Raw genomic sequence first — 20961 nt, forward strand, 5'->3', positions numbered from 1 at the left:
TTTTAAACCCAGAAGGTAAAGCAAGCATTGCCAAAATACTTTGAAGAAATAACTATGTAATGGAATAACATACACAAAGTGCTGGAGGAACCCAGCAGGTCAGTGGAAAAGAATAAAGGGTCAGCATTTTCAGATGTGACCTTCTTCAGGATGTAATGGAGTTTGTTTAATATAATTTTGTTTTGTTGTGTCCCTTTCTTATACACATATACTCTCCAATGGTATTAATCCTATAATGTCATTGGAGAGCTGGTTTCACTGTGTTCCTGATGCTAAATTGCTGCACACTGGACTTAATGTGAATATAAAATAGTTAAAAATCATTGTATTCCATGCATAATAAGGAGTGAGATGTATTGCCACAGCAACACAAAAGAGGTAAAACATAATTCCTTTCACTCAAAATTACTGGCACAACCTGTATAAAATGCCATGCATAATACAGAATGGTTAAGCCAGATAGAAACAGAATGGTTACAAAAGTCACAGTGGTAACTGTGAAGACACCTCACTAAACCCACAAGGAATGCGATGCCAATATTACAGTCAGCATGAAGAAAAGACGGGGTCATGGGCAGAGCTGCTTCTTAAATGGAGCTGTACAGAACAGCTGTCTAGCACCACCATTTCTCTCCAAACCACAGTGACCCAGGGAGTTGAATACAGACAGTAACCTTGCACTGATCTTTCTAGATAGTTAAACAATTCAAGTTGGCATCCACAGGTCATAATACTGCCAATAAATTTGACAGCTCCAGCAAAAAAAAATGTTCAACGTGCTTTTCTGCCCAAGTTTTATAGAAAGAATTACACTGTACTAATAACACTGTATTTCCTTTTATTGGTGTTGTTTTAGTATCGTCACATGTAAAAAGATAGAGTGAAAAAATGTTGCCTACTTGCCGTGGAGGTAGATCATGCCATGCATTGGCTGGAATGCGCAGGCTCTAACAGGAGTATTATGGTTTCTTTGCATCCACTGGATTCTGAGTCAGTGATTAATAATGTCATTAAGACTCAATATTTAAAGAACTACTTTGCAATTGACCCAAAATCTACAAATCTTAGGGCTCCCAGGAATATATATCATTATATAAAGGCTTTAGCCATTGAATGCTTGTTGACCCTCTGAATAAGATACCAATTGATCACATTTTCTTCTGATCTTTCTGCTTGGCCTTGCTGGAAGTTACCATTGAATGTACATCTATCTTCCATGTCCAAAATGCATTGCAGATTGCAGCGTCTCACCAGGTTAAAAGAAAACTCTCCATCCTCCACCTCTGCCCTCCAGTTAATCACACAAATGCCAGTGAAAGCAGTTTCATCTTAAATCATTTACAGTACCATTCTGATTCTTTTCCCCCTCTTCAAATAAAGAGCGAACTTACCTGCCTGATTGGTGGTGATGGAGACGGCAGCAAACTGCCGCGGCACCGAGCTCAGTCCAGACACTCCGTTCACAGCCTCGATCTCGAAGGTGTAGTTGGTGTGCGCCAGTAGGTCGACCACGGTTACGGTGGTGTTGGCCAGCCCAGTCTGCCGTGGCACAAACTGAACATTGCCCAGGCAGGGTTCGCACTGCTTGGGGCCAACATTGCACTTCTTACAGAAGACGCTGAAGGTGACATCCTTGCGGCCCCCTGCGTCGATTGGCCAGCTCCAGTCCAAAATCACTGACGTCTCGTTGATGTTGGAAAACACGTTTCTCGGAATGGAAGGAGGCCCTGAGACCACCGGAGACAAGGAAAAAAATTACAAACAGGAAAGTTGTTAACTGCCACTCCCCTAAAATGCAGTAAAACCATTCACCTGCAATAAACTCATATAGTTTAAACTGGGGGGGGGGAATGGGGGACAGAAATCACTGTGGGCCGGATAGATGCAGAGGAAAACCAGCAGAACCATGTGATCCTTCAGCCAGCAATAATATTTTAATTAAATTTGGCTTACCATAATTTCAGCTTAATCCTTTGAGCCCTCGGACCTTGCTGAATGAATGTATCTGATGTCTGACTTTATTAACAGAAGAAAATACGACACACGAAAAGGATTCATATAGGCTCTTAATTTTAATGTGAAATGAACTATTAATCCTTCTCCAACGAGTTGCTAAGTATTAGAAGCCCCATAGATTACTGATTAACCCTTGGAATTATGAAGCATAGAGGCACTTTATTGAATTTCTCTTCATTTAATATTCCTTATTTCTATTATATTTGTAAGGCAAGATAATAAACCATTATCCAATAATGCCTGTGGGCTTAGTTTAAGTTGGCATTTGGTAGGTCAATAGTGGCACCAGTTCTTTTATAAGCGTTGGTATAAAGCTGCCTCACTTTGCCCACCTGTTGGTTATGTTAAGCCATATGTCTCTGTTGCTTCTGCAATGCCATAACTTTGAGAACGTTATATTTCCTCTACGTTCAATGGTGAGACCAGTCAGGTGATAAGTAGGCAGGCAGGCAGGCATGTCTCACATTTCAGTGTTTGAGCACTTACTTGGTGCAATCCAGAGTGTTACTGGGCTACTTCTTCTCAGTATTTGTATGGAGGTTGGTGAAACTAAGCCGTGCCATATCAGAACTGAATGTTTTAACACATTGGTATGCAATTCCTCTATCTGCTACTTCAAGGTTCACACCTCAGAAAACAGCAGGGAATGTCAATGGGAATGAATTCAAATGAATATTATTATGATATAGAAGTAGAAAAAATATAACAAAAAGCAATAATCCAAACATACTGTTAAAGCTTGAAAGTATGAGGAAATTCCATCCAACTACCTTAACAGAAACAGTGACATTGGCTAAATTTAATTTCCTTGTATTGTTTAAACTTAGTTTGATGCATGCAGGGCAGTTCAATGATAAATATCCAGAGCACCACTAGAACTTTCTTGCCAGCAGTCATCAGACACTGCTTCACTATCCTTAATACTCTTTTTCTTCTAGCTCAGATCTTCAGTCACCTTGGCAACGCAATCATCACAGTTCAAATAGTCATCCGTCCTAATACACTGACACTCCATGGTTTGTTCCTACATTCAATTACAGCATCCATCCTTCCTGATCTCCCTAATAATAGATTACAAAGCCATTTATGTTCAATATGGGAAGAAAAGGAATGCCTGACAGTCTGAGCTAATAAATAATGCAAAAATGACAGATTCACTTAAACCGTACACTAATGGGACAGCCAACAAAACGAAAGCATTCAGCATTCTTTTGGTTCCTCTCAGAAATCAGCATTTTCACTGATGAAACGTCTTATCTGATATTGAGTACAAGAATCAGGAAGTGAGGTTGCAGGAGTACAAAACTTTAGCTAGGACATATTTGGAGTATTGTGCTTGGTTCTGGTCACCCCATTGCAGGGCATAGCTTTAAGGTGAGAGAGGAAAGTCTATGAGGGATGTGTGGGACAAATTACTTTACACAGAAGATGGTAGGTGCCAGGGCACATTGGTAATAAACACCACTCCTGACAGTGACAATCAAGAGGCATTTAGATAAACATACGAACAAGAAGGGAATGGAGGAATCTGGATCAAGTGCAAGCAGATGGAATTAGTTTCATTTGACATCATGGTTGCCACAATTATCACGGACCAAAGGGCCTATGTTCTGTGTTCCGCATTCTTATTTTCCCTTATAACATAAAGGGAGCCAATCAGCTCATCAAATTGATGCTAACTCTTAAGGCAATGTTATATATCCCATTTCCCTGTGATCTACTCACTCTTTTGTGCCCATCAACTCAATTGTGGTTCTTCTACCACCTATTGACAACAACCAATTAACTCTCCAACAGCACAGCTTTGGTATACAGGAGGAAACTGCAGGATCTGGGAGAAAACACATACAGTGATAGAGGGAATGTGCAAGCTACACATTGACAACACCCAGGGGCAGGATCGAATCTGGGCTGCTGGAGGTGTGAAGCAACACCACTGTCTGTTTCACCTATATGCTGCCCTACAAAATTGCCATTCATGAGGTTCATAGGGAAACTTCACTGGCACGTCAGCTAATGCTGTGGCGTCTCCAGTCATTAATTGATACTATAGGCAGCACAGTAGCGTAGAATCTAACACAGCACTTTACAATGCCAGCAGTCAATTCTGGCCACAATCTGTCAGGACCATGTCCGTTCTCCCTGTGACATCATAGGTTTCCTCCGGGTGCTTTGGCCTCCTCCCACATTCCAGACATATGAGTTAGGGTTAGCAAATTATGGGCAGGTCATGCCAGCACCAGAAACATGGAGACACTTGCGGGCTTCCCCCAGCACATATTCGGACTGTGTTGGTTGTGGACTCAAATGACTCTGATACTCCGTTTGATATTTCGATGTACATATGATAAAACTAATCTAATCTAATCTAATCTAATCTAACTCACTTGATTTTGAACATAGAACATAGAAACTTACAGCATATTACAGGCCCTTCGGCTCACAATGTTGTGCCGATCCATGTTATCTCCTCTAGAAACTGCCGAGAATTTCCTTAGTGCATAGCCCTCTATTTTTCTAAGCTCCATGTACCTCTCTAAGAGTCTCCTAAAAGACCCTATTATATCTGCTTCCACCACCACCACCAGCAGTGCATTCCACGCACCCACCACTCTCTGTGTGAAAAACTTACCCCTGACATCCCCTCCATACCTATTCCCAAGCACCTTAAAACTGTGCCCTCTCATGTTAGCCACTTCAGCCCTGGGGAAAAGCCTCTGACTATCCACACGACCAATGCCCTCCGTCATCTTACACACCTCTATCAGGTCACCTCTCATCCTCCGTCGCTCCAAGAAGGAAAAGCCAAGTTCACTCAACCTATTCTCATAAGGTATGCTCTCTAATCCAGGCAACATCCTTGTAAATCTCCTCTGCACTTTCTCTATAGTATTCACATCCTTCCTGTAGTGAGGTGACCAGAACTGAACATAGTACTCCAAGTGGGGTCTGACCAAGCTGTAACGTTAGCGCACGGCTCTTGAACTCAATCCCACAATTGATGAATGCCAACACACTTCTTAACAACACTGTCAACCTGCGCAGCAGCTTTGAGTGTCCTGCGAACATGATCTCTCAGATCCTCCACACTGCCAAGATCATAACCAGTAAAAGAATTCGAATTATTTTACTTTGTTGCTTATAATCAGAGAGGAATTCATTCCATCTGAATGCCACCTCGGTCACAATCAGTCTCTGCTGGACCTGATGATGCACTGGATCGGCTGCATTCAAATAAACCTGTTCACAGCACCAGTGCTAGTCGATAAATCGCCTTCTCGACAGGAGAACAAACAGTAAAACCACGTAAAATATGGCACCGGCTAAATATCACAAGATGTGAACTGTTATGTACTAAAGTGTTATGTTTGGGCTTAAACATGGTAATAGATAGAACAAAGTGTGCAGTCTGCCTCAAAATAGTAACACTTGGAGGAATTTAATTTACGTCGTATTCCCTTGTAACCAGCAAGGTTCAATTAATGAGACGTCTGTCATGTTGCAGTTGTCTTTGGTCATGACCTTTTGTCACACAAACCAATTCATTAAGACAGTTTGATAGGTTTATTGGTGCATTACTGCCTTGGAACATGTTCCAACATATTTTTCTTCAGATGGTAGATTTTTGCTGTCCATGCTGTTCTTCTTCAGAGTAGAGACTAATGGAGAGATACTTGGCCAAGTCCAAACACTAACCATCATTGATGCCGACAGATCAAGATCTTTCCTGAGATTCTGTACACCTTTTAATAGGCAATCTTTGCAATACCTTTGCAAAAGTTTCCAATCAGTCCATTTTCTTGGGCACAATGAGAAATTATTTCAGTAAGTAACAGATTCTATGGCTTTTGGGTTTTCCGCTCTCATTTAGCAGAGCAAACTTCATTCATTTCCTTCACAGGCTTTGTGTATTGCTGTTCACAATCTGTGCATTTCACAAGGTCAAGACTATTGGTTCCACGTTTGAGCAAAAGCTTCAGCGGGAACCACTGTCCCAGAATCCATTCTTTATTGTAACAATGTGGATGACCTTTATGGGGTAAGTGGTAGCAGGAGTGAATTAATCTGTAGAGCACTATCCGGAACGGGGTGTGAAATTTTTGTCCCAGCGTCAGTGTCATGGGTGCAAAAGTCAAGTGTATTAATCTCTTCAGCCATCCCTCGTGTCATTAAGAGCTTTGCTTCTACTCTGATCTGTGAGTTCAGAGTGATTAATGATTCTTATGTGAAAATGCAAAACCTGCTGTAGGTGGTGGATGTGGACCCTGATGTGATAAGGGGAAAATTGATTTTAGAGATACAGAATGGTAGCAGGCCCTTCCGGCCTAATGAGTCTGCATTGTCCAATTACTGTACACCCATGTGACCATGTGACCTAGTAATCCGTGCACCTTTGGAATGTGGAAGGAAACGAGTGCACCCAAAGGAAATCCATATGGTCACAGGGAGAACATACAAACAGTGGTGAATTGGAACCAAGATGCTGGCGCTGTAATAGTCATAGCCATAATCATACTTTATTGATCCCGAGGGAAATTGGTTTTCGTTACAGTTGCACCATAAATAATTAAATAGTAATAAAAACATAAATAATTAAATAGTAATATGTAAATTATGCCAGGAAATAAGTCCAGGAAATCGTGTTGCGCTAACCGCTAAGCTAACCGCTAAACTACCATGCCATCACTATTTGTTTAGAATAATGTGATCTCCATCAATTGCTTGCACTTGACCTCCACATGTTCCTGTCATAGGCACTCAGTGCCCCTTACCTTCTTGGATCCAACAGACTGTCCAGTTTTAGCAATACCACCAGAGAAAATCTAGCACCAAGCTTCACATTACCTCACTGCTTTCCTCTCACGGACTAGTCACACAGACCACGCACATCTTGCTAATCAACAAACATAATTGTTCAGACTAGAAAAGTGGTTTTGAAAAGAATACAGTTTATAAATATGCATGTACAGAAACTTAACTTTGCATAAAACACACTTGCAGATACCTTATGTAGCTGCAGTTTGATGTTTCTTCCTCTCAAACCAGACATAATACAACACCCATGATTTCATCTAAGGTTGAGGCAGGCTGTCATCTTCTGAGCTGGGAAGATTGACCACAGAGAGCTCGCCCTGCACCTTTGCAGAGGTGAACCCAGCTGTCACAGGAACACAAGAAAATAAGAGCAGTGTAGGCCACTTGGCCCCTGAGACATATCCTGACAAACTGTATGATCCTGGCTAATGTACCCAAAGCATCACTGCCTCTCGTGCTAGAGATTCTACATCCTCTGCAAGAAGAAGTTCCTTTACATCTCTGTTGTGAGTATCGCATCAACAACTACAGACAATAACTGAGCCAGTCTGCCAGTGGGAGATAGGAGTGGGGGTGACAGAATATGCAAGAAGAAGACTTCCATTTCCAACTCCCCCCTTGAATGAGCCTTCTCATGGTCGCCTCATTATAGGAAGGGTGTAGAACTTTCAGAGAGATTTACTAGGATGCTGCCTGGATTACAGAGTACGTTTTATGAGGAAAAGTTGAACAAGCTCGGGGTTTGCTCTTTGAAGTGAGTGAGGATGGGAGGTGTACAGTGTGATGAGAGGCACTGATAGTGTGCTTTGCCAATGATGACTTTTTCCCAGGTCAGCACTATCTAATATGAGAGGGCTTGCTTTTAATTTTCACTGGACGAAAGTATGGGGGGGGATGGGAAATGTCAGATACTTTTGGAACATAGAGGGTGTTAAGTGCTCTGCTGGTCAGGGGAGAGGTTGTGGGAGAGGCAGAGCAGAACTGAACACAACACTCCAAGTGTGATTAAACTAGAGTTTTATAGAGCTGCAAAATTATCTCATGGCTCTTGAACTCAAACCTCAAACCAATATACCATACACTTGCTTAACCACTCTATCAACTTTAAGGGATCTATAGACATGGACCCCGAGATCCCTTTGTTCTTCCGCACTGCTAAGAATCCTGCCATTGATCTTGTACTCTTCCTTCAAGATCGACCTTCTAAAATGCTTCATTTCACACTTTCAGGATTCATCTCCATCTGCCACACCTCAGCCCAGCTCTGCATCCTATCAATGTCCCTTTGTAACCTACGACAACCTGCTACACTATTCATACGACAACCAACCATCATGCCAACTGCAAACTTGCTAACTCACCCATCCGCTCTTCATCCAAGTCATTTATAAAAGTCACAAAGAGCAGAGGTCCTAGAACAGACCTCTGTGGAATACCACTACTAAAAACCATCAGTCAAAATACATTCCATTTACCATCACCTCTGCTTTCTGTTGGAAAGCCAATTCCAATTCCGTACAGCCAAGTTTCCCTGAATCCCATGCCTCCTCATTTTCTGAATGAGTCTACCATGGGGAATCTTGTCAAAAGCTTTTCTAAAATCCACATACAACACATTCCACCTTCATCAATTTCCTTTGTTACTTCCCTGAAGAAGTCAATCAGGCTCATGAGGCCAACTTGGCCCTTACAAAGACACACTGGTTATCCCTAATCAGACTATGTTTCTGCAAATGCTCATAAATACTGTCTCTAAGAATCCTCTCCAATAGTTTGTCCACCACTGATGGAGAACTCACTGGATTATAATTCCCAGGATTATCTCTAATAACTTCCTTGAACAAAGGAATAACATTTTCCATTGTCCAATCTTCTGGTACTGCTCCTGGGGCCAGTAAGGGTACAAAGATCACGCAGACTCCTCTACATGCATGAGTACATAGCATGCCTGCCGTGCCTGCCACTAAATGAAATCAAATTATTACGAAGAGGTGACAATAGTCGGAAGGTGTTGAATCATTGTGGATAAAACTAAGGAACTGCAAGAGTAAAAAGACCCTGATTGGAGTTGTACACAGACATTGAAACAGTAGGAAGGATTTGGTCTACAAATTACTAGATTACATTGATGGCTTTGTTACAAAGTTTTCAGGTGATATGAAGATAGGTGGAGAGGCAGGTAGTCTTGAGAAAGTAGAGAGGTTGCAGAAGGACTTAGACAGATTAGGAGAGTGGGCAAAGAAATGGCAGATGGAATATAGTCAACACGCACAAAATGCTGGAGGATCTCAGCAGGCCAGGCAGCATTCATGGAAAAAGTACAGTTGACGTTTTGGGCTGAGACCATTCGACAGTCCCGAAACGTCGACCGTACTTCTTCCCATAGGTGCTGCCTGGCCTGCTGAGTTCCTCCAGCATTTTGTGTGTGTTGTTTGGATTTCCAGCGTCTGCAGATTTTTTTTCTTTTTTGAGATGGAATACAGTGATGGGAAGTGTATGGTCATGCACTTTGGTAGAAGAAATGAAAGGGTTGACTATTTTCAGAATGGAGAGAAAATACAAAAACCTGAGGTACAAAGGGACTTGGGAGTCCTTGTGCAGGATTCCCTAAAGGTTGATTTTCGGGTTGAGTCTGTGGTGAAGAAGGCAAATGTAATATTAGCATTCATTTCAAGAGGACTAGAATATAAAAGCAAGCATGTAATGTTGAACCTTTAAATAGTACTGATGAGGCCTTACTTGGAGTACTATGAGCAGGTTTGGGCCCCTTATCTTAGAATGGATGTGCTAAAGCTGAAGGAGTTCAAAGGAGATTCAAGAAAATGATTCCAGGATTGAATGGCTTGTCATATGAAGAGGGTTTGGTCGCTCTGGGCCTGTATTCACAGGAATTCAGAACAATGAAGAGTGACCTAATTGAAACCTATCGAATGGTGAAACGATTTAACAGAGTCGATGTGGAGAGGATGTTTCCTATGGTGGGAGAGTCTAAGACCAGAGGACACAGCCTCAGAATAGAGGAGCAGCTTCTTAGAATGGAGATGAGGAGGAAGTTCTTTTGCCAGAGAATGGTGAATCTGTGGATTTTTTTTTGCACTGGAACCTGTGGAGGCCATGTATTTATGTATATTTAAGGCAGAGGTTGATAGATTCATGATTGGTCAGAGCATCTTATGGTCTTATTATCTCACACATCCTCTAGCAGCTTCAGGAGTACTCTGCTGTTTAACATCCCCTGAGGAGAAGCATGGGCCGGCTGGTGGTGTAGTGGCATCGGCACTGGACTTTGAGGCGAATGGTCCTGAATTCTTATCTGGCTGTGTGCCAACTTGGGCAGCAGCAATATCTGCGTGGAAGAAAGGCCTGGCAATCTGCTTCGGTATCTTGCCTCAAAAACCCTATGGACAACTGCACTCTCCATAGGGTCGCCCTGAGTCGACATTGACCCTAGGCACTCAACAACAACAACAACAACAAGGAGAAGCATATACTTCTATCTCTGGCTGAGGAGATCTTGAAGGATACTGCATTCTCTGACGTGGACATTCCGAATGGGTATTGTCTCTGCTTTGGCTTCTGCTCATTTGTAACTAGTGAAGCACCATATGAAAATCTCATTATATCCAGGGTCACAACTTAGACACATTTCTCTGCATTATAAGTACTAATGAAACAATATTTTTTTTTACTTTTGTTACCATGTCTTTGTTTAATTGCATACCAAACCTACTTTTGTTCTAAAATGATATATCCTTCTTGAAATTGCAGGATTTGAACTCCTAAAGAAGCACTATCACCCAGGCCTCCAGGTCCACTTCACTAACATAACCACAATGCCCACCTCCCCCCCCCCACAGTTTTTGTGCAGTCAACTTGAACCTCACTTTCTTTGTGTTGATTGCAGTTTTCGTTGATTTGTCACCAAAATATATAATCTCCCAGATGTCCTTACACCTCATGATGCTAGTGGATCCAGAAGCAGACTTGATGTGTTCGCTACTCACTTTACGCTCCTCCTTTGGAGTGCAGGCATCTTCAGAGTCCACTAAATATAGTGTGCTCAATGAGACTTACAATATCCAAACTGAAGTAGAACTGTGCATGTAATCAGCATTCCCACATGTCGTAACTAGTCAGAAAGCCCAAAACTAATATGCTAAATGAGCAATTTATTAATAAATAATTCTTTGCCAAGTAAATCAGATTCACCCTTAGCCAGGATGCTGAGATGCCAGCATTCAGTATAGGGAAAAAAAAGAAAAAAGGGAAATGATACATTTGGAGATATTTAGCTTGATTTTTTTTTAAAGAGTGTTTGCTGAGAGTGGGCATCATAAGATATCTTTTAGCTATCCACCTTCCCCTCCCCGCCACCTTTTTATTATTTTGGTACTATATTTTCCCCCTTACTTTCCAGTCCCAAAACAGAATTTCCATGGGTGCTGCCTGACCTGCTGAGTTCCTCCGGCATTTTGTGTGTGTCACTCTGTACACTCTCCATTGTTTCAGAATATGCAGCTAAGCTTGAACAGAATGGGAAACTGTGGTTCTGAGCAAAACACTCAGATCTTGCATTGTTTAACAGAGTTTTATAAAACTGTGCTGGATTTGATAACCTGATGTATGAAGGGCTATTTCACCGATTGTGGGTTCAGTGACACGGGGGTTTCCATAGTCGAGGGAGGAGTGAGGTTTGAACGGTAAAGCAAGGATAATTTCTAACTGGAATAGCTGAGGCAGTGATCAATGTAATTTCTAAGGGAAATCAAATAATTCTTTGAAGCGGGGAAGACATAACAGATGACAAATTAATTCATGTAGTGTGACTCTGTGTGTTGTGTGATGTATTTGGCATATAATGGCCCTGACACAGATACACAGTGGGAGTACAACTCACTGGGCACATGCAGAGATGTCTAATGAACTGCAGTGTAGGTTGAACTACACATATAAAATTCATTTCAGCATCCTAGTCCCATGTATGAGGGACAGTCTTAACTGGAACATTAGACCACAAGACATAGGAGCAGAATTCAGCCATTCAGTCCATCGAGTCTGCTCCACCATTCCATCATGGCTGATTTATTATCCCTCTCAACCCCATTTTTCTGTCTTCTCCCTGTTACCTTTGACACTCTTATTAATTAAGGATCTATTAAGCTCTGCTTTAAGTATACCCAATACATGGCCTTCACAGCTACCTATGGCAATGAATTCCACAGATTCACCACCCTCTGGCTAAAGAAATTCTTCCTCATCTCTGTTCTAAAGGAACATTCTTCTATTCCTGACGAAGTCCTGACGGAGGGTTCCGGCCCGAAACGTCGACCGATCTTTTCCACAGATACTGCCCGACCTGCTGAGTTCCTCCAGCGCGTTGTGAGTGTTGCTTTGACCCCAGCATCTGCAGATTATTTTGTGTTTTTTATCCTTCTATTCTGAGGCTGTGCCCTCAGATCCTAAATTCGCCCACCATAGGAAACATCTTCTCCACGTTGACTCTGCCTAGGCCTTTTAATATTTGATTGTTTTCAATGAGATCCCCTCTCATTCTTCTAAACAGCAGCAAATACAGGCCAAGAGCTATCAAACACTCTCATACGTTAACCACGTCATTTATAATGCCAGCACATCCTTTCTTAGATAAGGGGCTCAAAACTGTTCACAATTCTTCAAGTGCAGTCAGACCAATGCCTTAAAAAGTCTCACCATTGCATCCTTGATTACATACATTGTGACCTGCTTCAGTCTTAGGTTGTTTGCACTGTGCAGCCAAAGCTCTCGACCTTCAGGCTGGCTGGCCCTCTTCCATTCCTATACCACTGTTCGGGTCACTCAGAGCTCCCTGGAGCTGTCACACAGTTCAGATATCTGGCCAACTCTCCCCTGCAGGACACAACGCTATCACAGGTCTGCTTTTCCATCAGTATTCCATTGTGTTTCTGGGCCAAGCCTCAGCTGAGTCTGTGCCCAGTTCATACTCCACTGCTCCTCACCTGACATATCCCACCCTCCCCATCGTGCAATCGTTTGTCTGAACTCCAGTCCAAAGCATGCAACTGCACTCTCAATTCCTGATGCCCCTTCCCTTGAAGTCTGTCCTCCAGCCTTACACTCTTTTGATGTCCACCTGTAGCTCTCTTCCTCCCCACGTTCCACAGCATACTCGATTTCTTCTGTCGGCCTGTCGGAGTGTCAGTGTGTGTAAGCTTATTCTACTACACACGTGATTCCTTGAGCCTCGTATACAATTGAATGTGACTGAGGGACGGTGGATAGAAATACACATTGCCTCCAGTCTTTCGCTCTTGCTGTACCAGTGTAATATGCTGGTTTACAATGAAGAATTTCTCACTTTAGGTTTCTTGAAGGAAATTGTCAATGGAACTATCTTTGCATCTTTCTAACAATGGGCCAGCTTAGGAGGGTAAACGTTTGTGCTCCTTGTTGTAAGCACAGTGGATTCTCGTTAATTGGGACACATCGGGACCAGTACATTTTGGCCCAATTAAGCGGCTAAGTTTCATGGAAATAGTTTGAAAGGTATTTAAAAAAAAGCAAATTACCATTTAACTGCATAACAGATTATGTATTTAGATGAAATACAGAACAATTGGAATGCTATCAATACTAGTACAGTACTATAAAATTATGGATTAGTTGCTAATAGTTATTGACGGAGAAATTAATTCAATCAATGCATGCTGCAATGTTCTTTTGATTGACTTCAAATGAAAAAATCCAGTGCACACTTAGTGTGAAAAATGGACATCTTCAACGAATGCATCATTCAAATCTTCATTTTCATTGTAACATTCAAGATGATTGTTGTTACCTTCAAGTTCCTCATTGAACGTAACTGGCTGTGTCTGGCACCTCCAAGTCTCAATCCTTGAAACCGCAGTGAGCAGATCAGTCCTGTATTGTCTTACTGTTTATTTTTTGCCAACTATCAGTGATAAAATCACTGCTTGTTGAACACAAGCACGCAGATGATGCTATTTAAACTGTTCACTCTAACCACAGCATAGTGCTCACAAGCGCACAAGAATGAAACTAGTTAGAAACTGTTCAGCACCAGTCTCCTGTCTCAATTAAGTTGAATAGTGCCCCAAATAAACAAAGGGAATCCCAGTTACTTGTTCGATTAGTCTTTGTTCTTTAAGAGTTGTCCCAAATAAGGGGCTGCCCCAATTAAGCAATTAACCAGAATCCTCCATATTCATGTTTTTAAAGTAACTTTAGCAATATGCATTGGATGACTGGGGGCAGATTTTACAATTAGTCAATACTTCCTCTATCTGTGCTAAACATTCCCTAATTCAATTTAAAGTTGTTCATAGAGCACATATGTCCAAAGATAAATTAGCTCGTTTTTATTCTCATATTAATCCTTTTTGTGATAGATGTCCGGGGCAGATAGCCTCTTTAACTCATATGTTTTGGTCTTGTCCTACTCTGGAAACTTTTTGGAGAGACATTTTTAATATTATCTCAAAGGTATTGAATATAGATATCTCTCCTCATCCTATTACTGCTATCTTTGGATTACCTAAAATTTCCAGTAATCTCTCCCCTTCAGCCCGTAGATTGATTGCATTTCTTACTTTAATGGCGAAAAGATGTATCTTACAACATTGGAAAGAGCCTAATGCTCCAACTACCTTTCTTTGGTTTTCTCAGACGATATTATGCTTAAATTTGGAGAAAATTAGAAGTAATCTTTATGATTCCTCACTTAAATTTGAACAGACCTGGAAATCTTTTATTCAATATTTTCATTTAATGTAATTTTTTTTTCTCTTTTGTTCCATATTTATATTCCCTTCTTGGTTTTTTTTAAACTGGTTTTAATGGAGGTCGGCTTTGAGGACGTGATTTTAAGTTCTTTGACTCTACCTGTTTCCAAGTTAGCCTATTGCTTTGCTTTGCTTCTAGTTTAGTTTCACGGTGGGGTTTTTTTGGGTTTTTTTTTGGGTTTTTTTTCCTTTTCTCTATTGATATATATATATAAAAATTAGTATACTATTATGTTACCATATTATTTTTTGTTTAAATTGCACTGTTCGTATCAATTTTTTCTTCTGTATTAATATCTTCTGTAATTTCTAACAGTGTATTAGTGCCTTTATGGTTTACCCTTTGTATACTTATTCAATAAAAAGATTTAAAAAGAAAAGAAAGCAATATGCATGAAAAAAAACATTGATATTAAAATAATTATTTCCTTTACTGCCCACAGCAGTAATGATCACCAAAGATTTATGTGCAGACTTGATTATAGATCCTAAAGATCCATAGCTCCGTAATAAGATTCTTAATTCTAATGATCAAAATACTGCTGAAATCATCTCTCATCTGCAAAACACAATGCCAGTGGTATTGATTTCAATGCTATTATAAGGCTGTGATAGTTGTGAAACAGAACACTTTTCCTGTCACAGCCAGAGAGCGTTGGGATGGGCACAAAGACCAAGTGGGAGAGGAGTACTCACGAGTGCAAGCCATTGAGATGGGATCCTTGTCCGCCCTGAAGTAGTTCCTGTCGCAGCTGCAGCGCACAGACCCTGCCTCTTGAGCGTGGCTGTGAGGAGGGCACTTGGCACACTTAACATTTCCAGCAAAAGCTTTGTAAAATCCAGGCTTGCAGGCTGACGGGAAAAGAAAAATAGCTTCCATTTACTCATACACCAGAGCATTTAAATCTTGCAATAAAATATAGGTCATCTATCACTGGCAAAACAATTCTTTGCGGTTTGCTGCTGAAGGAAAAGGCATGATATAGGAGAATGCTAAGGCTAAAGAAGGCTTGATAATTTAGGCAGAGAAAATTTACAAGAATATTGCTGGGACTTGAGGAACTGAGTCACAGGGAAAGATTAAACAGGTTAGGGCTTCATTCCCTAGAATGTAGGAAAATGAAGGGGAATTTGATAAAGGTACATAAAATTATCAGGGGTATAGATAGGGTAGCATAAATAGGCTTTTTCCACTGAGGTTGAGTGAGATGATAATTAGAGGTCAGGGGTTAAAAGTGAAAGGTAAAATGTTTAAAGGGAACATGAGGGGGAACTCCTTCACTCTGTGTGTGTGTGTGTGTGTGTGTGTGTGTGTGTGTGTGTGCGCGCGCGCGATTAGGTGAAGGGATTTAGAATGTATGTCTAGTGCACATTCTGGAGCAGAGGGTGGCAGTAATGCACCATTAAGCTGGATGCCAACCGCCGTAAAACAAGATACAGACAGACAGACAGAACTCCTTCACTCAGAGGGTGGTGAGAGTGTGGAATGAGCTGCCAGTGGTAGCTCATTTCAACATTTAAGAGAAATTTGGGTAGGTACATTGATGGAAGGGGTCTGGAGGGTCATAGTCCAGTTGCAGACCAATAGGACTAGGCAAAACAACAGTTCAGCATGAACTAGATGGGCCCAATGGCTTGTTTCTGTGTGGCAGTGTGTTCTAAGTCAATGCACTATTATGATGTCATATTTAAATTTAATGGCCTTATGGGATGATGTATAAAGTGTGGTAGCTGGGGTGGTCCAGGTCCTATTGTTCTTACGAGCACTAAATCCTGGGATTTGCTCCAATTTCATTATCTGGTGGTGGTTGTCATTATATTCTTCAAAAATTAATTTCTACTGGAGTTGAGAGAAGCAAATTTTTCAGATCATATACTGCAGCCATTATTAACACAATGAAATCCTAGTGGATTTCTTCCTGTGTGTTATATTCATTACTTGACTTGAATTTCACCACATTGGGTCTTCTGGAAAACAAGTTCATTTTTATTAACATCTCAGTAGAACAAAGGTTTTAATGATAAAACTCCAATTAAAAGGTCCTGAAATATCTGTGGAGATTTGCCTAGTTTATTGTTCTGTTTTGCTCAGAATCCATTTGGTTGGTAGCCCAAAACAAAAATTGAAAATGTGAAAATGTTGCTCAAGACCTGGCTGACCTGAAAGCAAATCCTCCTAGAGTGATAATGAAAGAGAAAATCTAATGGCTTGTCATGTCTATGCTGCTCAACAATGAGCTACCCAATCTAATCTAATATTCCAGCACTAGATCTATGATTAGAACATGATGATAGGCTAATGGGACTAGCTCAGATATTCATCTTGGTCGGCATGGATGAGTTGAGCCAAAGGCCTTTTTCTGTTCTGTATAACTCTGTGAGCCTTTAAGTATGTAATCCAATGCTGGTCAAATGTGTATGTTTTATCACCTTTTCAGACTTCCAAACCCGTCCTGCTCTCTCTGAATGAGCAAGAAGTTCATGGCCCACTTTGTGAAACACCTACGATGCCAGAATACCGAGGTTGTTGAGCATTACAAATTGTTAGTGTGACTGTGAAGAAAATGCAGGGTGTGTGCCCAGGAGATTCACTTTGGCTTACAAGTGGAATTGTTTAATTGAATCTAGCTGCCTTGCATTTTTTGAATCACCTTTACAGATAATGTTTTAATTCAATTGCCATCAGGAAATTTTTATCCCCATACTGTAGAAGGACAAGATGGGACAGAGTTTGTCTAATGTGTTTAGGAAAGTTTCCTTAAGACCTTATACAGATTACAGAGGAGGATCGGTTTGCTGTCTTGAGGCAAATCAGTATGGATAAATTCCCAGGGACTGGCAAGGTGTTCCCTCAGACCCTGTGGGAAATTTTACAAGGATGTTGCCATGACTGGAGGACCTGAGTTATAAGGAAAGATTGAATAGGTTAGAACTTTAATCCCTGGAACATAGAAGATTGTGGGGAGATTTGATAGAGGTATACAGAATTATGAGGGGTAGAGATACGGTAAGTGCAAACAGGCTTTTTCCACTGAGGTTGGGTGAGACAACAACTCTAGGTCATTGGTTAAGTGTGGAAGTTTAAGTGTTTGAGGGGAGCATGAGGAGAATCTTTTCACTCAGATGGTGGTGAGAGTGTGGAATGAGCTGCCAGCACAAGCGGAGGATGCGATTTTGATTTCAATGTTTAAGAGAAATTTGGATATTGTACATGGATGCATGAGGACTGTGGTGCATGTGCAGACTGATGGGACTAGGCTTGGTACAGACTGGACGGGCCAAGGGGCCTGTTTCTGTGCTATAGCTTTCTATGACTCTAATTACTTTCCTTGAATTATTCGGATAGTTCTGCTCTGAAGCTTTGCTAGTGAGCTTAGGAGAAATTCTAAACACCCCAGAATGTAAAAGTTGAATTGACAGTCTAAAGAGGAATTCTGAGCACTCAGCGTACCTGTCACCGGAACAAAATGAAACGGCATCTCCAGGAATGCATGGAATAAAGTACCACTTGACATGGGTCACCAGAGGTTACAGCACCATGTCATTCACTTTATGTCACGGCAGCCTGACTTAGGACTGCCTTTACTGGCCTTGCCAGGGAAGAACCTCAGCGTGAATCACAATTACAGGGAGCACAGCATCAATGAAAGTCTAGCCTTGGTTTAAAATAAATATACAGTGCCTGGCAGACTGAAGTGTGAACAGCGCTGTTAAAGAAAAGACTGCAATTACATCTATTCAGTGAATTATTCATTTTAATATCCTGGTGCTTTTCGCAGTCTTTGCTTTGCGATTGTCCAGAAGGTAAGGGATGTGTGTAATAACTAAGTTCTCTGTTTTATTTTAAGGATGTTTCTTTGAATCCACAACCAAATCTTTTTTTCTTTTCTCTGCTTAAATAAATATGGCATAGGTGCCGCATGCTTTCTGCTAGGAACCTGGAGAGATGATTCTCAGCCAAAACTCCAAGAAACTTCACACAACACTTCTGCTGCCTGGGCTTCCTTGGCTAAATGACAGAGTGCCCAGATTTATCTTCATCTGCTACATTCTGAATGACTTTACCATCGTGAAGGCCCAAGCTTTGAACTGAGTCAGTCACCGAGAGTACGGGACAGGAGGAGGGTGATCGGGAAGCGAGCAAAAGCAGAAATGGTATCCAGCATCAGTACTCAGGTTGGCAAAGTGCTTTAACTGTACTGCATCCAAAAGCAGCTCACAGCAGTCTCCCACCCAGCTTTAATACAACCACACCCCCGCAGTACTTATCACTGCAGTCATTGCTAATTGCCTTCCTTTAGTTCAACCTTAACCGGTTGTTCTCACTTCTCTGCAAATATAAAAGCCAAGAAAAAGTCACAACAGGAAGCAAACATATCCCACAAATCAGTTCCATCTGTAACTAAAGGATAACAAAATACTTAAGAAACATCTTTGTCTGTCTGCTAATTTTGTTTCTTAACCCATGTGATGCAATACTTGTTTACTCTTTACTAGTGCTGAAGGCAGAGTGGTGTTGGAGACCTTCATATGGGGAATGAGTGTGAGCATAAGAGAGAGCTTGGTTGGAGAGTGCGCTGACTTGTAAATTGAGCAGCTTGTCCCAGCTATCTGTGTGTGTGCATAAAGTGATTGACATGGAGACAACATCTCCCATGGAGTCAAAGCCACTCTCCGAGTTCGCCTCAGTACTCATCGGGAGAACCAGGTTCAGGTGTAACGTGAGGCCTTGTAACCTACTGTCAACAAAGCATGCATCTCTGAACTCCATTCCTCCAAGGCATATCGCATTTACTTCCAATGACAACTTCTGCTTCCGGTGGTGTTCATAGACACCCTATTCACAGTAGACATCAGTGACAGGGATTAAAAGGCTGACAAGTGGGCAGGCAGACCCCTGCTCTGTGCAAACGCTCGATGCAAGTTGAAGTTGGACTTGACTATGCTCTGCAGCAATGAGCACAATTCAACAGGAATTCAAGCAAAACATTTAGTAGATCAAAAAGAAAATGGGAAAATTATTTTAAGGAACGGAGATAAACGTGGGAGTGTCTAACCCAACAGCATGAGTGCAATGATGCTGTGGGGAACAATAACCCTCATAGATTTACCTCAAACCTGATGGATTGATCATTGATTTCTCGTTCTGGTAATTTTTTTTTCCCTCTCCCTCCCCTCTCCTCTATTCCCCACTCTGGCCTTTTACCTTTCCTCACTTGCCTATCACCTTCCCCTTGGTACACTCCTCCTTCCCTTTCTCCTATGGCCCACTTTCCTCTCCTAAGAGATTCCTTCTTCTCCAGCCCTTTACCTTTCCCACCCAACTGGCTTCACCTATTACCTTCTAGCTCGCCTTCTTCCCCAACCCCACCTTTTTATTCTGCTGTCTTTCCCCTTCCATTCCAGTCCTGAAAAAGGGTCTTGGGCCAAAATGACGACTGCTTATTAATTTCTGTGGATGCTGCCAGACTTGCTGAGTTCCTCCAGCATTTTGTGCGTGTTGCTATAAGTTTTGGCAGTTGGAAAGGTTGATGATAAATTGGTACTCTGGGCTTTATTGGTAAAACAGCTATTTTGCCCGTTATCCTGATCACAGAAAGCGGTAAACCAAGCCAAGGAGTGATTGAGCACAGATGGGGGATCTCCTGCTGCCTCTCTGTCCTGCCAGCAACAGACACAACACGTTAGGTGGCAAAACACTACCTGCCTGCCGCTCATTGTGAGCCCTGAGGTGGCGTAGGTAGATGCAGTGTTGTCGTGGTAACTGAGCCGCTGATCTCAGCATATGGCTGGTTACGCACAATGCTTAAAAGCACGCCGTCTTAATGAATAAGGCAGTTGCTGATCGTTACACGAAGACTTTTTGTGTAACTCAGTGTGTCAAGGAAATCCTATGGAAATGTGTTGTTGTGTTTTCAGTGTGTTATATCATTAGGATGTCATGAATACTTACTCTCAATATAAAAAATAAGAATTTAGTGAACATTTTATCTTCCCCAAAAGTATTGAATCTTAAGTGCAAACACAAATAACAGTGCAGCTGAGGGTTATTTTTCTAACACGACAGCATAAAAACCCTCCAGGATATAGGAGAAAGAAATAGCTTTACATCAGCTTTAATACTCAGGAGACTCTGAGCACAAAGCTGAACGCAGCAGCTGACACGGGGCCAGGTGGTGTTATTTTCTGTGTGCTGCAGGGAAGGAGAAATCTAAAAGTGGGGAGGGGATGGGTGGAGAGAAGCAGGAAGGAGCGGAAAGCATTCCAAAGACGAATAAAGAGATCAGATTGCTCTGCTCCCCAGGGAAAGGCTTTGTGATTGGCTTCACAC

At 41.6% G+C, this 20961-nt stretch overlaps 1 protein-coding gene across 2 annotated transcripts in view; it reads right to left on the reverse strand.

The window, feature by feature from the left end:
- The window catches only part of LOC140198893 (ephrin type-A receptor 3-like), a 289537-nt gene that overhangs the window by 101580 nt on the left and 166996 nt on the right, over window positions 1-20961 (reverse strand). For both annotated transcript variants that reach the window (XM_072260103.1, XM_072260101.1), the window contains exons 4-5: window positions 15327-15482; window positions 1392-1727 (exon numbers count right to left, since the gene is read on the reverse strand). In XM_072260103.1, coding sequence (XP_072116204.1) covers window positions 1392-1727; window positions 15327-15482 — 492 coding nt within the window. The remainder of the gene's footprint in view (window positions 1-1391; window positions 1728-15326; window positions 15483-20961) is intronic.

Source organism: Mobula birostris, chromosome 6 (genome assembly GCF_030028105.1).
Source record: "Mobula birostris isolate sMobBir1 chromosome 6, sMobBir1.hap1, whole genome shotgun sequence".
NCBI lineage: Eukaryota > Metazoa > Chordata > Chondrichthyes > Myliobatiformes > Myliobatidae > Mobula > Mobula birostris.